Genomic DNA, 17,030 nt, shown 5'->3' on the forward strand with positions numbered 1-17,030 from the left:
ATTTATAAATGATTTGGTGAGCTTGGTAGGGGGTAGGTGACCCACTGTGCCCAAGTCTTGGGAGGAGCACTATAGACTCAGTCTTACTGGGTCGCCGCCATCTTGGATCCCCCCGCCGCCATCTTGGATCCCCCTAGATAACTTCTTGATTAGTAAGGGGATCAAGGGGTAATGGAGAGGCAGGCGAATGAGGATGAGAGTCGATCGTCCAAATGGCCTAACTCTACTATATATTTTACAGTGTTCTGGATGAGGATAAAATGAAGTTATAAATCAATAATGTATAGCCTATACATCCCAATGGACTACATAAATAACATGGTTGCTTAATGTAGACATGTTTTGAGCCTAGATAACCAGTAGGATCAACAGATGCTTGTAAAGAATTAACACCAATTAAGCAGTTAAGTGAAGTGGTCTGGCATCTGTTTTTAATTCATTTTGTGGGATGTGGATGTCGCTGGCTTGCCAGCATTTATTACCCATTTCTAGTTGCTAATGAGAGGGTAGTGGTGAGCTGCCGCCTTCAACCTTTGCAGTTCACTTGCTGTGGGTTGACCCACAAAGTCGGTAGGGAGGGAATTCCAGGATTTTGCCACAGTGATAGTGAAAAAACAGTGAAATGTTACCAGCTCAGGATGGTGAGCGCTGTGGAGGGGAACTTGAAGGTGATGGTGTTCCCATGTAACTGCTACCCTTGTCTTTCTAAACAGAAGTGGTCATGGGATTGGAAGGTGGTGCGTGAGGATCTTTGGTGAACTTCTGCAGTATATCTTGTAGATAGTACATATGCTGCTGTCAATCAAGCATGCTACTTTGTCCTGGATGGTGTCAAGTTTTTTGAGTGTTGTTTGGGCTGCACCCATCCAGACAAGTGGGGAGTATTTCACACACTCCTGACTTGTGCCTTGTAGATGGTGGACAGGCTTTCGAGGACAGGAGGTGAGTTACTCGCTGCAATATTCCTAGCCTCTGACCTACCTTTGTAGTCACTGTGTTTATGGTGTCGAGTCCAGTTTAGTTTTTAATGGTAATTCCCAGGATGTTAATAGTAGGGGATTCAGTGATGGTGACACCATTAAATGTCAAGGGGCAGTGATTAGAATGTCTCTTATTAGTGATGGTCATCACCTGGCATTTGTGTGGCACAAATGTTATTTGTCACTTTTCAGCCCAAGCCGAGATATTGTCTAGATCTTGTTGCATTTGAACATGCACTGCTTCAGTTTCTAAGGAGTTGCAGATGGTGCTGAACATTGTGCAATCATCGATGGACATCCCCACTTCTGATCTTCTGATGGGGGGGGAAGTTCATTGATGAATCAGCTGAAGATAGTTGGTCCAGGGACACTACCCTAAGGAACTTCTGCAGAGAAGACAGATCTCCAACAACCATGGCCACCTTCCTATGTATCCGCTATGACTCCTACCAGTGGAGAGTTTGCCCCCGATACCATTTTTCCAGCTTTGCTAGGCTCCTTGATGCCACACTAGATCGAATACAGCCTTGATGTCAAGGGCTGTCATTCTCACCTCACGTGCAGAATTCAGCCACTTTTGTCCATGTTCGAACCAAGGCTGTAACGAAGTCAGGAGCTGAGTGGCACTGGGGGAACCCAAACTGACAGTAAGCAGGTATATTGCTGAGCAGGTACTGCTTGTTAGCACTGTTGATGACACCTTCCATCACTTTACTGATGATTGAGAATAGACTGATGGGGCAATAATTGGCCGGTTGAATTTGTCCTGCTTTTTATGTACAGGACATGCCTGGGTGACTTTCCACATTGTCGGATACATGCTAATGTTGAAACTGTACTGGAACAGTAAGTGGATAGTTCTGGAGCTGAATTCTTCACTACTATTGTCGGAATGTTGTCAGCATCTATAACCTTTGCATATCCAGTGCTTCCAGCTATTTCTTGATATCACATAGTGTGAATCGAATTGGTTAAAGACTAGGATGACTGGAGGAGGCTAAATGGATCATCTACTTGGTACTCCTGGTTGAAGCTGGAAATGTGTTGCTGGAAAAGCGCAGCAGGTCAGGCAGCATCCAGGGAACAGGAGAATCGACGTTTCGGGCATAAGCCCTTCTTCAGGAACTCCAGCATCTGCAGACCTCACTTACTCCTGGTTGAAGGTTGCTGGGAATGCTTCAGCCTTTTCTTTTGGACTGATGTTCTGGGCTCTTCCATCATTGAGGATGGGGTATTTGTGGAGCTGCCTCCTTCAGTGAGTTGTTTAATTGTACACCATTCTCAACTGGATGTGGCAGGACTTGGAGCTGAGATCTGATCTATTTCTTGTGGGACTGCTTAGCTTTGTCTATTATTTGCTGCTTAGGCTGTTTGGCATGCAAGTAGTCTTGTTTGGCACATTCACGAGGTTGACCCGTCATTTTGAGGTATGCCTGGTGCTGTTCCTGGCATGCCCTCCTGCACTCTCCATTGAACCAAGGTTGACCCCCTGGATGAATGGGGGATATGCCAGGCCATGATGTTGCAGATTGTGCTGGAGTACAATGCTTCTGCTATTGATGGCCCATAGCGCCTCATGAATACCCAGTCTTCAGTTGTTAAATCTGTTTGATATCCGTCCCATTTAGCGCGGTGATAGTGCCAAACAGTACAAAGTTATTCTCAGTGTGAAGGTGGGACTGCGTCCCCACAAGGACTGTGTAGTGGTTGCTTCTACTGATACTGTCATGGATAGATGCATTTGCATCTGACAGATTGGTAAGGATGAGGTCAAGTATATTTTTCTCTCTTGGTGGTTTCCTCACCATCACATGCGGACCCAGTACAGCAGCTATGTCCTTTAGGACCCGACTAGCTTGATCCTATCATGGTGGTGGACCCAGAGTATGTTTTATGCCCTTGCCATCCTCTGTGCTTCTTTCAAGTGTTATTCAACACAAAGGAGTATTGATTCAACAGCCAAGGGAGGACGATACATGGTAATCAGTAGGAGGTTTCTTTGCCCATGTTAAAGTGAAGTCATGAGACATCATGGGGTGTAGAGCTAATGTTGAAGACTCCCTGGGCAACTCTTTCCCACCTCTGCTGTGTCTGTCCTGCCGGTGGGATCAGACATATCCAGGGGTGGTGATGGTGGTGACTGGGACGTTGTCTGTAATGTATGATTCCATGAGTATGACTATGTCAGGCTATTGCTTGACTAGTTTGTGAAACAGCTCACCCAGTTTTGGCTCTAGCCCTCAGATATTAGTAAGGAGGACTTTGCTGGGTCGTCAAGGCTGATTCTGCCGTTGTCTTTGTCAATGCTTTGGTTGATGTCAGGTAATCCGTCTGGTTTAATTTCTTTGAGGCTTTGTAGAACTTGATACAACTGCTTACCAGGCCATTTCAGAAGACAATTGAGAGTAAACAACATTAGTGTGGGTCTAAAGTCACATGTTGACCAGACCAAGTAAGGATATCAGATTTCCTTCCCTGAATGGCATTAAGATGGGTTTTTCTGACAATCAACAATGGTTTCATGTCATCAGTAGATTCTTAATACCAGATTTATTTTTTAATTGAAGTCAAATTCTGCAGTGGCAGGATTCAAACCTGGGTCTCCAGAACATCAACTAGGAGAAAGTGAAGACTGCAGATGCTGGAGATCAGAGCTGAAAATGTATTGCTGGAAAAGCGCAGCAGATCAGGCAGCATCCAAGGAGCAGGAGAATCGACATTTTGGGCATAAGCCCTTCTGCTTATGCCTGAAACGTCGATTCTCCTGCTCCTTGGATGCTGCCTGACCTGCTGCACTTTTCCAGCAACGCATTTTTCATCCCCATAACATCAGTCAGTTTCTGCACTAGTGGTCTTGCAATAATACCACTAGACCATTGCCTCCTGCCTGCAGTTGATCGAAATCTTATCAAGTCATTCAACGGTGATGTTTTTCACTTATATAGATAGATGGTTGGATGGATGATGGAAAAGAAAAAAAAAGGTTTTACCAAGAATGGAAGTATGCATGGTGGTTTGTGTGGTTTTGTCGTCGAATCATGCTGTTAATCCTCAAACCGTCACCAAATTAGTCAAAAGCATGGTGGATGGTTATGGAGGCAATTTGCCATGGTGAGATGATTCTGCAATTAAAATTACCAAATCTGATGGAGAGTGGGAACCTTCTGAATATGCCACAGTCAAAGTGGCTCAGAATGAATTTGATAAATGCATAATGTCAGATGCTAAAGACTGTGAATTTGACAGTTTTTAAGGCCTTTTGATTTTGGTTCAAGAATTCCTTATAGAATTAATTAACTTGGTAATTCATTCCACCTTGATTTAATTTGAATTCTGGTGTTCTTTACCCACATTTCAAAAAGGTACCTGTACCAACAGCAATGGTTACACCTGATACTTAATGTGTAACTCAGATCTCACTTTTGAAAGACCTTTCCCAGATTCAGATAATTTAAATAGATTTAGCAATTTCCCAACAAATATGAACTTGTATTTGGCAAGTCTCCATGGAGGAAGTAGGTGCATGCTAGTTCAGAAAATTAGTAGTTGCCAAAGGCCACAGGCAAACAACTGTATTCTAAAAATTTTATTCCTAGCGTGAGTATCCAATCAGGACTATCAGATCGCAGTGACATTCTGTTCTGCTGCAAACCGTCTATCCTGCAGCCTTCATCTGAAATTTTTCTCTCAACTCTGGTAGCCAACCAAAGGCATAGCGAACAACAGTGAAGACTAAAAGTCTGACTTATAAGGCGATTCAGTAATATCCCTAACTCTATGGGTGAGTACTTCAGAAGAAAAATCCAAAATGTACAAAAATGGGCAATATCCTGAGTGATAAACTGACATTTAATTTTCCAACTGAACATTGCTATTACGGTGATAGATATAATGTATTCTGCCGTTAACCATCAGTTTATATTTTGGCAAGTTTTTTATTCAGTCATCAGGATTACTTAATTGAAATAATCTTCCTTTTATGTCTTATTCGAATGTCCAAACGTTAAAGCATGCTTTCTCATTATAAGACATAGCAGTGGAAGTAAGGCCATTCAGCCCATCGAGTCCACTCCACCATTCAATCATGGATGATGGGCATTTCAACGCCATTTACCCACACTCTCCCTGTATCCCTTAATTCCTTGTGAGATGAATAATTTTTCAATCTGTGCCTTGAAGATATTTAACGTCCCGGCCTCCACTGTGTTCCGTGGCAATGAATTCCACAGGCCCACCACTCTGGCTAAAGAAATATCTCCTCATTTCCATTTTAAATTGACCCCTCCTCTAAATCTAAGGCTGTGCCCATCGGTCCTAGTATCCCCGCCTGACAGAAACAAATTCCCAGCATCCATCCTTTCTAAGCCATGCATTATCTTGTAAGTTTCTATTAGATCTTCCCTCAATCTCAGTCATTCATCGTATGTTAGGCCTACTATTCCGGGATCATCCGTGTGATTCTCCGCTGGACACACTTCAGTGCCAGTATGCCCTTCCTGAGGTGTGGGGCCCAAGATTGGGCCACAGTATTCTAAATGGGGCTTAACCAGAGCTTTATAAAGTCTCAGTAGCACATTGCTGCTTTTACATTCCAACCCTCTTGAGATAAATGACAACGCTGCATTTGCCTTCTTAACCACGGACTCAACCTGCAAGTCAACCTTTAGAGAATCCTGGACTGCACTCCCAGATTCCTCTGTACTTCAGTTTTATGAATTTCCTCACCATTTAGAAAATAGTCCATGCCTGTATTCTTTTTTCCAAAGTGCAAGACCTCGCATTTTCTCACAGATTATGTTGAATATGGCGATGCGAACACCTATCCATTATAATTGAAAATACAGTGTATCTGAACAAAATGTTGTCTTCTTCAATGGATTCAGATTCAAGATTCTCTGGATTATCATGGATTTCAATTTTTTGAAAAGTTGCTTATAAAATATACTTGAGAAGTTTGATAATACAATGGAATCAATAATGTTCTGAGTTCTTCCACATTGCAAAGACTCATAAATTGTATCACATAATTTAAAACTGACTCTTCCTGCTGCCATCTAAGCAGCATATTTATATTAGTCAATAATATGAATTTATTTCTTATAAAAGGTTTAAGAGTATAATTAAAGGAGGTTGCTGAGTTAGAAATATGCTGCTATTTTACATCAGTGTATTGGTATAGCCATCAAACTTTTCACTGACATATTATTTTCACCTCTTACAATGGTAGTGGTAACAGGTAATTTTGTCTGTTAGTTCACTTTGGAAACTCCCAATTTAACACTTAACGCTGAGGATGAAAGACAATTTGCATGAGAGGGTCAAATTTGAAACTGGATTACAGCAGTGACAATGTTGTGCACTTCCCCAACTAGATTGCCTATACCTTGATGTTATTCTTTGTTCCTGTTAACGATAAACATGTTTCTGCCTAATTAGGCCAGTCTGGTGTCAGTCTTGACTCAATATTAATACTCTGCATTTCGAATCAAAAATTGCTTAATTTCAATACCTAATCCAGATATTGCCCCATTAATTTCTTAGTCACTATCACTTCTAGAGCAGCATTTTTGTTGGAGCACCTATGACTTTATGTGGTAGGCCCCTTTCACAAAGTTAAATATTTGTGGGAAAAACCCAAATGCCTTTGAATTGAACAGTTTAACTGGTGACCCTTGAAAAAAACTGCACTTGGCCACTTCAAGAACAGCATGTTGTCCTCACAGATGTACTGTAGCTTGCTATCACTCGCAGCATTGTATCTCCTTCGTTCTCTGGCCAGCCAGCAGGACCTAACTGCAGACTGACGTAACATCTGAACTGCCTTCTATTACACTGGCTTGTATTTAGCAATCTGCTATAGGTAATTTGTTTAACTCACTGATGGCATAAAGATGTAACCACTATTTGGACACATGGCTGGTGCACTTGGATTACAAGGATTAACATCTATGGCAAGGTTTCAATGCTAACCAAATAAAGGTTATCAGGGTTATAAAGGTTGTACTGTTACATGAGAATTGCAGAACCTAAAAATAGGTTCCTTTGAAAACTATTATCCCAATTGCTGTTTTTCCTTGAGACTTCACTTTGGAATGTGTAGTATTTTGTATTGAGATTTATATCAAAGACCACTCCAAGTTGCTTTGTAGATGCACACTCTAAACAATGGATGCCAAGCTTTCTGTTGATGTTAGGAATGGCAATTTTTAATTTAATAATCAAACAACCAGTTTTGGCACATTTATGTAATCAGTTTCTTGTTTGGTATGAGAGGCAATTCTGTGGTAACTGTGAAAAGAGAAACAGTTAAAGTTTCAGGTTATGATCATTGACCTGAAATGTGCTGCCATGGCTGCTGAGTATTTCCAGTATATATTGTTTTTTAGATTTCCAGCATCAAATGTACTTTGTTTTTTCCCTCATTGCTGTATATTTTGCAGCGTCTAAAAATAAGGAAATAGTGAATGTAGCATAAATATCTTCCTCACATCTCTTGTCAGTGTTTTCACAGCAGGCCTGATTTATTAATCCTGTAGTCAGAGCGCCCATCTGAAATACGCAGGAACCTCATGATATGTTGATATCAGGGTCATGTGATATCATTTTGAAACTCGTCATTTTCAAATCTTGCTATCTGACTACAGCCATATTCTCATCAACCAGCCATGGGTAGCATTAGTCCTGTGGTGGCAACTTTAGACACAAATCCTTCCACTTTACAGTCAACAGCATTTGTTCATCTCCACAGTCAACAGTTCACCCCTCTCACACTATAAGTCACTCATGCATCTACAAAGAACTTGCTGAATAGCAACAACTAGGTGGAGAGTGGCTGCTGTGACTCACTAAGGTCTCATGAGATCCTTGTCATCAGGGACCACTATTATGCATGGTATGATTTTGGCCAGTTTCAGATCAACAACTCAGCGTATGTTAGGGCAGTCTGGTTCACCTTGCTGAGATGTTGTTACTGGTATCAGACTCCTACATTGTATTGAGGTCAAATGTGAGAGGTACTTGCCTTTTGATAAGTGGTCTGTGTTAGCAATGTTTTGGCAGTAGTAAACATGCCGACCAGTTATTCTTGCAAGAAGATTGGAAATAGTTTAATCTTTATCAGGCGCATGTATAAGCTGGTGTAATGTTCTATTCAGGTGTGGCCAATGGGTAGTAATTGTGTTGACAGTTATAACGTTTGAGGATATGAGAAGCACATAGAGGTTGAGTACTTCCTATGCAACTTGGGGAGAACCATAAGCTCTGATTGCTAGCATTTATATAATAAATTAAAGATATGATTAGTGGATCATCATTTAATAGTCATTAAATAATACTAAATTAGATTGTGTATTTCGTACATTTTCGCACATGATTTCTACTATATTTAGTCTTCATATTTCCTGCTTATTATTTACATGAGTTTCAAAGTGACATCTATTAAATTCTTTCCTTTTGGCTCCTGATAACATTTATGTGCAATGCATTGCAAACAATCCATTGAAATTGTTTACACTAACAATTGTTATTCCTGTTCTTCAACAGACCCAAGGATGTTAATTCTGTGAATGGAGAAAAGCATACACGTGGGAAATCGTGTGGAAAAAGAGCCCTGGAAGAGGAGGAAGGGAATCTTGAATTTCTCTCAAAGAATAAACAAAAAAAGAAAGCCCGAAACCCAAACAAAAGTTTTGATACCTCAGTGAAACGTAAGTTTTCTAACTTGGGATTTTAGCCCTGTCTCGAACTACTTTTTCCTCTCTTAATCCATGCCCATCTGTTTCCAGAACTCCATGTTTTAAACCCTTTCAGTCCTGAGTTCTTTTCTCCTAAAATGTCCAATTTCACATTTATATCTGTTGAACTGTAGTTGCCATGTTTTGTTTTACTTTCCAAATCTAGTATGCATCCTCCTTTCTTCTACAGTATTTGTCTGTATATGGAAGACTTTCATTTAAAAGCTTGTTTGACAGTCATTACACTTATTATTTTACATATCAATAGCAAGACTGACTGAAAAATGCTGTTTTTGTGAAGCTAACAGAAGTAATGTAATTCAAATATCAACTTTAAGATAATTGCTTTTAATAGTCTTTTACTGAAGTTTCCTGTACCATTTTTTGCAAGCTTCGTTAGCTTCATCACTGTTTTGATGTAGAAATCTGCCCAAACGCATTGCAGGAAAAATTAATATTGCAGCGTGGAATAGCAAAGTAAGGTGATGAATGTTCATATTTGTAACATTAGACTTTGGATCTCAAATTCTGTCATTAATTTACTTCTGACTTCCTTAGTTGAACCTGGTATGTTTGAATGGTTAGAAATTAAGCTCAGTGGTTAGCACTGCTGCCTCACAACGCCAGGGATCTGGGTTCAATTCCAGAGAATTAAGAGAATGTTTGCACGTTCTCCCCAGTCTTTGTGGGTTTCCTCCCACAGTCCAAAGATGTGCAGGTTAGGTGGATTGGTCATGCTAAATTGCCCAGTGTTCAGGGATATGTAGGTTAGGTGGATTAGCCATGGTAAATGCAGAGTTACAGGAATAGGGTCGGAAGGTGAGTCTGGGTGGGATGCTCTTTGGTGAGTCGATGTGGACTTATTGAGCCAATGGCCTGTTTCCACAACGTAGGGATTTTATAAAGAAAAGTATTCCATCAACTATATAATGGAGATGTTCAGTTATCGTCAACATAGTATATTAATGATTATTGGAAGAGTTAGCAAACTCTTGTGTCTGAGGTCTGCTTAATCCTTTTCCAAACATGATGTGAAATTAAAAGTGAGTGTGATAATTTTTTTTTAAATTAATTTAAACTTTTTTTTATTTTCAGCTAAATATGTGAAATGTGAACAGTGTGGAAACCCAAAGGTAAATTTGTGCTTGTTCATGTAGTGTGCAAGTTCGTGGCCAGAATCTCATCAGAGTAGCCACTAATTCTATAGGAGATAGGCATAGTGAGTAATGTCCCTAGTTCGGAGTCAGAAATTTCAGGTTCTAAGTCCCACCCCAAGACTTGATGACGGGAAGGTATGTTCATGATGTGGCCAAACAGGTTGAGTATCACCTTGTAAATCTTTCGAACATATTCCAGTGTCAGGCACTTCAGAGTGGGAGAAAGTCTTGGTCAACCAACTATGAAAAACAATGGCAGATCACTGCAGCCACTTATCTAGCAAAACCATAGGTTAGCACAGAAGTCCATGGTCATCAATGCCTTTTCAGAACATGGTGCTTGAAGAGTGATAGAATCATTAAACCTAAAATATGCCTCGAATGGTAAATTCATTCTATGTTGTATCGAGAAAACTGTAAGTTGGGTTTTCTTCTATTTCCTCTGTAAGCTGCTGTGACCCATTGCTTTAGTAGAAACATCTGTTTGTTTCAGAACTGGAATTAAAAAACTGAGAATGTGAGAAGCATTAGATCTGCTAAATGTAAACTTCAGAAACAGTAACAACAAATCATAATTGCAAATACTTCCCCTTTGTTGTAGACTGTCGAAAGGCAACAGATTACATTTAACTTTGCTTTTCATAAGTGTTAATTTAAACACTGCAATGTCTGTGCCATCTATCAGAATCTTGGTAATTTATTACCTTGTTGCTGCGAGAATATTTTTGTGGCCCAGGTAATCTAGTCTCTGGATGGTGAGAAGGGACTTCCTGGAAATCCTGGTGCCACTGACTCTGCAAGAATCACCAGGCTAATTTAAATTTCTGCTGGGTGATTTCTCGGCTCCCTGCGAACCTACATAAATCGTTCCAGCTTGAAATTAGAGTCTGAGGAAATTCCACCTTATTTACCTGGATTGTTATGCAGAAAATATTAGACAGCTTAAGGTCAAATCTAACTCCTGTATAATTATACAACTGACCCTACCAGTACCCTAACCCCTCAAATCTTCCCAAACTTACCTTACCCACCATGCTACCCTCATTCACTAATACACCAAAAAGCTACTAAAAATGTCCCAACGCTTTTCAGGATGCAGCAGCTGGTGATGCAAAAAGGGGAGCACAGTTTGTCTTTCCTTTGACAATCTGTGCTATGAAGAATTTTGATGCATGTTTCAAAAGAGGCTGGGTTCAGAACTCCTCCCAGAACTGTGCAGCTGTGACACTGGGAGCAGAGTGGCAGCCACTTCAAAAAGTATTAGGCCTAAAATCTCATGAAAAGAACTACTAACTGATAGGGCAAGCTATTCATACCAATTAACTTTAGTATGAGTTCAGGAATTTGTTTAGTTTGGTAACAGTACTTCACATTTTGCCTCCAGTGACTGAGAGTTGATTCTTTGGGAAATTGAGTCATTGACTGTGAACATCCCCACATTTCATCTGTTGTCTACAGCAACTCAGCTGACCACAATTAACGTGACACGTGAGGAACTATAAATGCCCTCAGAGTTCTTGAGTTAGGGAGGGAAACGTTAGCTACGTTTCTTTACATCCATCTCCTAGCAGTTTACTGCTGCTTGAATATGTCGCTATGTGGCAGGTGCGTGAAGACAAGAATAATGGAAGTTTTTTGGGGTATTGCAAGAAAGCTGCTGGCTCTCGAGGTACAATCAGTTAGGAGTTCAGTGTATCAGAATATCACATGAGAAAATGGGCAAGAGGCTATTTAGAAAAAAATTTACAAACTTTTATGTAACCAGCTATTCATGTCTGCAAATGCCTTTGACTCGCAAATAAAAAGCTAAATGTTGAGTAAAAGTATCTTATGATTGTATTTTTATTCTTTCGTTAGAAAAGGGATAGACATTTATAACCTATGGGTTATACTTGGTCCTTCTGACTCACTGTACTGCTTTCAGCTCTGTTTTGGTCACCAGTTTTCAATGCTGCTGCTGCTATGTTCCTTCTGCTGAATAAAATCTTGTCCATCTCTCCATGCTGAGTTCACCTTCTCCAGTTTCCAAACTTGACTCCCACAAACTAACCTTCCTGCTCCTTTAGGTATTCTTGGTTAATTGATATCATAAGATTTAGGATAACTATGGAAAAGGATGAGGAACAGTCCTGAGGAGGGGTGGAAAGCCAGGAGGGCAAGTGAGTTGGCTCAGCGGTTAGCAGTACTGCCTCACAGAGCCAGGGACCCGGGTTTAATTGCAGCCTCGGGTGACTGTCTGTCTGTGTGGAGTTTGCACGTTCTCCCCACATTTGTGTGGGTTTCTGTTAGTGTGCGGGTTTCCTGCCACAGTCCAAAGATATGCAGGTGAGGTTGATTGTCCAGAGATGTACAAGCTAGATGGATTAGCCATGTAAATGCAGGGTCATGTGGCAAAGATGGGGGAGCTGCTTCTGGGTAAGATGCTCATTGGAAGATTGTTGCAGATTCAATTGGCCAAATGGCCTCTTTCCACACTGTAGGGGTTTTGTGAACTTCATTGGAATATGAATGGATCTTGGAGTTAAAAGGTGACAGGGAATTCAGTAACTGAATAACGGGCTACTGTCAAAGCAGAGTAAGTTCAGATATATTCCTTTCAAAGACAAAGGTAGGGCAAACAAATCACAGCTCCCTAAATGACAAATGATATTATCATAAAGAATAAGTGTGCTTTTGAAGATATCTGGAACAAAATGTAATTGAGAGCCAGACTGAATACAGAATGCTCGGAGAGAATATACAAAAACAAATAAAAGAAGCAAAGAAGGATTATGAAGAGACTGGCAGCCAATAAGGGAGAGAATTGTCGAGTCTTCTACAGGCAAATAAACAGTAAAAAGGTGGTAAAAGGGGGAATGGTACCAAAAGGCACCAAATTTACATGTGGAGGCAGGGACATAGGTGCAAAATACATTCATCTGGTAATTCAGCTATCTTTGCCAAGGAAGAAGATGCTAACTGAACCATGGTGAAACAGGTGATAATTTATCAATTAAAAGGATTTAAAATTGATTTTAAAAAAAGTTTGGACAGGCTGTCTGTATGTGAAGTTGACAAGATAGCAGGACTACATGAGATATGACCAACGATACTGGGGGAAGTGAGAGTGGAAATTGCTAAAGTATTGGCCATAATTTCTCAGGTTGAGGTGTTCATAATAATTAGGAAATAAGAAAAGGTGAGAGGGATCACATCTTTGGTTAAGGAGGATATTGCAGTGTTAATAAAAGAAGATATCCAAGAGGACAGTATCAAACTGACTAGAGCTAAGGAACAAAGAGTGCAATTAAGTTGCTCAGTATAATCAATAAATCACCAACTAGTGGAAACAATGTGAAGGAACAAAACTTTAAGGAACTTACTAAGGTGCAAACATCATACAGTAGTTATAATAGGACATCTTAATTACCCAAATGCAGGCTGGGTAATAGTTGTCTAAAAGATAGTCCGAGGCAATATTTCTTAGATTGTGTCCAGTCCAGCAAGAGAGCAGGCTCTGATAGATCAGTAAGTTTGCAGGGAACACAAAAATTGGTGATGTGGTAAATAGCAAGGAGGAAAAGCTTAGATTACATGGCAGTATAAGCAGGCTGGTCAAATGAGCAGACCAAGTTTAATCCTGAAAAGTGTCAGGTGATGCATTTTGGAGCATGGAGTATAAGAGAAAGGAGGTTTATATAATTCACTAGTTTGGCCTCAGCTGGAGTGTTATGTGCAGTTCTGCACACCTCACTTTAGCAAGGATGTGAAAGCATTGGAGAGAGTGCAGAGCAATTTATGAGATGGTTCCAGTGTTGAGGAACTTCGGGCAAGTTAGGCTTGTTTTCCTTGTAGGAGAAGGTTGAGAGGAAATTGGATAAGTTTTCAAAATCATGAGTGCTTTGGACATCTTACGGAAAAACGTTTCCTAATTGTGAAACTATCAAGAGCAAGCGGGTACAGATTTAAAGTAAAGTGCAATTTCCTTTAGAAAGTCTCAATTGACCATGTCTCAACCATGCTCAAGGTACGTTCTAGATTCTTCCTTCTCACTGCGTGAAAAAGGTTTTTCCTCATGCCGCCATTGATCTTTTATCAATTACGTTAAATGTGTTATTTGGTTTGTGATGTTTCTGCCTATGACTACAGCTCTGCTCAATCCAGACTGTTCATGATTTTGAGCACCCTTCTCATGACTTTCTCCGAAGGAAACAAAAAACTTTTTTTTCACACAGCATGGTTTAAGCTCTGAAATGCACTGTGTAATGGAAACAGGTTGAGTTGAAGCATCCAAAACAGGATTTCGCTTTTACTTGTAAAGGAATAATGTGCAGGGTTATAGGGACTAGGCAGGAGAATGACATTGGGAAAAGCTTATTTGTAATGCCAGTACAGTCACAATGGGCCAAATGACTACCTCCTGTCCTGTTTTGATTCTGTGATTCTGTGAAATTGCTGTTATAATCTAGATCTGGAAGGTTAAAGTACCAAGAGTTTTAATCAATGTATTTTGAAATTTAGCCAAAAAAAAATCCAATTTATTGAAGGTTAGAGACCAACTTAAATATTAGTTCTATGAATGCAATGCAAAAAAGGGTTCAAGTCAGTTCATCTGATTTGTATCTCTGGAGGTTGATATGGAGAACAGTGTACATCTACCTTATATTGCTTTTTAGCCATTGGCTTTCTACGTTTCATGTAGTTAAATATAAATTGCCTCATGGCATTTATATCAGTGGATCCTCATACTCATGAACATGCTTCTTTAAGAGGCAAATTTTATGAAGCTGTGCTGCGGAAAAGAAGCTTCGTTAGTTGGCATTGCAATGAGATAATTCAGACATGCACTGCTGTAATTTTCTGTCCTAATTTTCTAATGACTGGAAGTCTTGGGCAGTGTGCACTTGAATTTCTGATTAGTATTGCCAGCAGGTGTATTTCTCTGCAGTACAGACCCTATAAAATTACTCCTGCTTAGTGTCATCATCATCATCCATATTATTACCCGTTGTGTTGAAATGGCAGGTGATCAGAGCAAAATGAACAATAATGACTCTGAACAATATCTTAAAATTAAACACATGAAGCTATCAAATGGTCGGCTTGTGAGGACAGCTTATGATGTCTGTGCTATAAACACATAATGACAAGGTCTCTATTAACTCTACCTGCAAGGCAGTTACATGGTGAATTTGTATTTTTTTTTTTACAAAGACTTATTGTCTTGGTATGACAGCTTAAGATGACAAGCATTTTTACTTAATTTTAGTGCCAGTTCGGGGCACACAAGCCCCAGAGTTCTTTATATCTGTCATTATAGTGTGTTGATATAATTAATTTACACATCAAAGATGAACAAAAGGAGAAGAATTTTAATTACTAACCTTAGGTTTGTTCATCCATTCTTTAAATTTAGATCATCCTCCACATAAAAAACTTCTCCCCTTCAACCTATGTCAGTTCTCCTGTGACTTTGTCCAGCCGGTTAATAACTTGTCCTGATATGAAGGGCAAGCTAATTTCAAACACTGAATAAGCCTGTATCAAAATTGGATGATTTGATATTTTAAATTATTAACGCAGCATTGGATCAACACAGGGTCAGTGGAAAGGCACATCAGATAGTGTGTAAGAGGCAGCTGATTACTGAAGTCTGTCGCCCAGCTGTCAGACGGCCAAAAGTTACTGACGACTTGTCCACTTTTAGAGAACTCTTGGGGCTTTAATGTTATGCAGTTTGTGGACTTAGTTCTGCTAAACTAAGTCACTGTTGATGGCTAATTAGCCACTGGAAGGAAGCTGCCCAGGAGGTAAGGTTCTTTCTGTGATGGTTAGGTAACTGCAATTTATTGCCACTACTAATAGGCTAGTCCTAACTGGGCAAGCATCAGGAAGCTATAGGAACTCCAGAAGTATATCTCCAGACACTTGGTGTTGCTGGACCAAAATTCACTGCGTTTGAGTGAATTGATGCCTTGCTAAGGAAAAATGGCAGTCACCAAATTTAAATGGTTTCCCATTGGAGACTTTTACCAGACTGAAGTTTATGATGCAAAAGAAAATAAATATTTAAAACTTTTGATGCAGCTTAGTATTAGTACAGGATTGGGTGGTAAATTGCATCACTGATTTGAACCTTTTGTTTTATAACCATAATTTGGGTAAATTTTATTCTCATTCAGTTGAGTGAAACTAGCACTGGAAATTTGAGCATTTCTCATTTTGGACACTGTGTTAACAATAGGAATTCTTGGGTCAGTTATGGCATGGTTACATTTAAGTTAGCACCATAAAACATAGGAACAGAAATAGGCTGTTTGTCCCCTCGAGCCTGCTGTGCCATTCAGTAGGGTCACACCTCACTTCCACTTCCCTGACTTTCCTCACAACCCTTGATACCCCTACTGATCAAGAGTTTGTCTATATTAGCCTTAAATATACTCAAACACTCTGTCCCCACAACTCTCTGACAGAGAGTTCAAAAGACACTCAACCTCGGAGAGAAGAAATTCTTTCTCATCACAGTCTTAAATTGGCACCCCTCAATTCTGAGACTGTGCCCTTTGGTCTTCCCCTCTGGTGAGGGGAAACATCGCCTCATCTTCACCATGGATATCCAATCCCTCTACACCTCCATCCGCCATGACCAGGACCTTCAAGCCCTCCGTTTTTTCCTCTCCAGACGTCCCCAACAGTACCTTTCCACCGATATTCTCATTCGTTTGGCCGAACTGGTCCTCACCCTTAACAATTTCTCCTTTGAATCCTCCCACTTCCTCCAGACCAAAGGGGTAGCCATGAGGCACACGTTGGGCCCCAGCTATGCCTGTCTCTTTGTTGGCTACGTAGAGCAGTTGATCTTCCGTAATTACACCGGCACCACTCCCCACCTCTTCCTCCGCTACATTGATGACTGCATTGGTGCCACGTCGTGCTCCCGCGAGGAAGTTGAGCAATTCATCAACTTCACCAACGCATTCCACCCTGACCTTAAATTTACCTGGACCATCTCTGACACCTCCCTCCCCTTCCTGGACCTCTCCATCTCCATTAATGATGACCGACTTGACACTGACATTTTTTACAAACCCACCGACTCCCACAGCTACCTGGATTACAACTCTTCCCACCCTACCTCTTGCAAAAATGCCATCCCGTATTCCCAATTCCTCCGCCTCCAC

The 17,030-nt window shown here is 40.5% G+C and overlaps 1 protein-coding gene across 1 annotated transcript in view; it reads left to right on the top strand.

Annotated features, from left to right (window-relative positions):
• dus1l (dihydrouridine synthase 1-like (S. cerevisiae)) overlaps window positions 1-17,030 on the top strand; it is a 58,285-nt gene that overhangs the window by 35,880 nt on the left and 5,375 nt on the right. The window contains exons 11-12 of the mRNA XM_043714710.1: window positions 8,523-8,686; window positions 9,809-9,846. Coding sequence (XP_043570645.1) covers window positions 8,523-8,686; window positions 9,809-9,846 — 202 coding nt within the window. The remainder of the gene's footprint in view (window positions 1-8,522; window positions 8,687-9,808; window positions 9,847-17,030) is intronic.

This window comes from Chiloscyllium plagiosum, chromosome 24 (assembly GCF_004010195.1).
Source record: "Chiloscyllium plagiosum isolate BGI_BamShark_2017 chromosome 24, ASM401019v2, whole genome shotgun sequence".
Lineage (NCBI taxonomy): Eukaryota > Metazoa > Chordata > Chondrichthyes > Orectolobiformes > Hemiscylliidae > Chiloscyllium > Chiloscyllium plagiosum.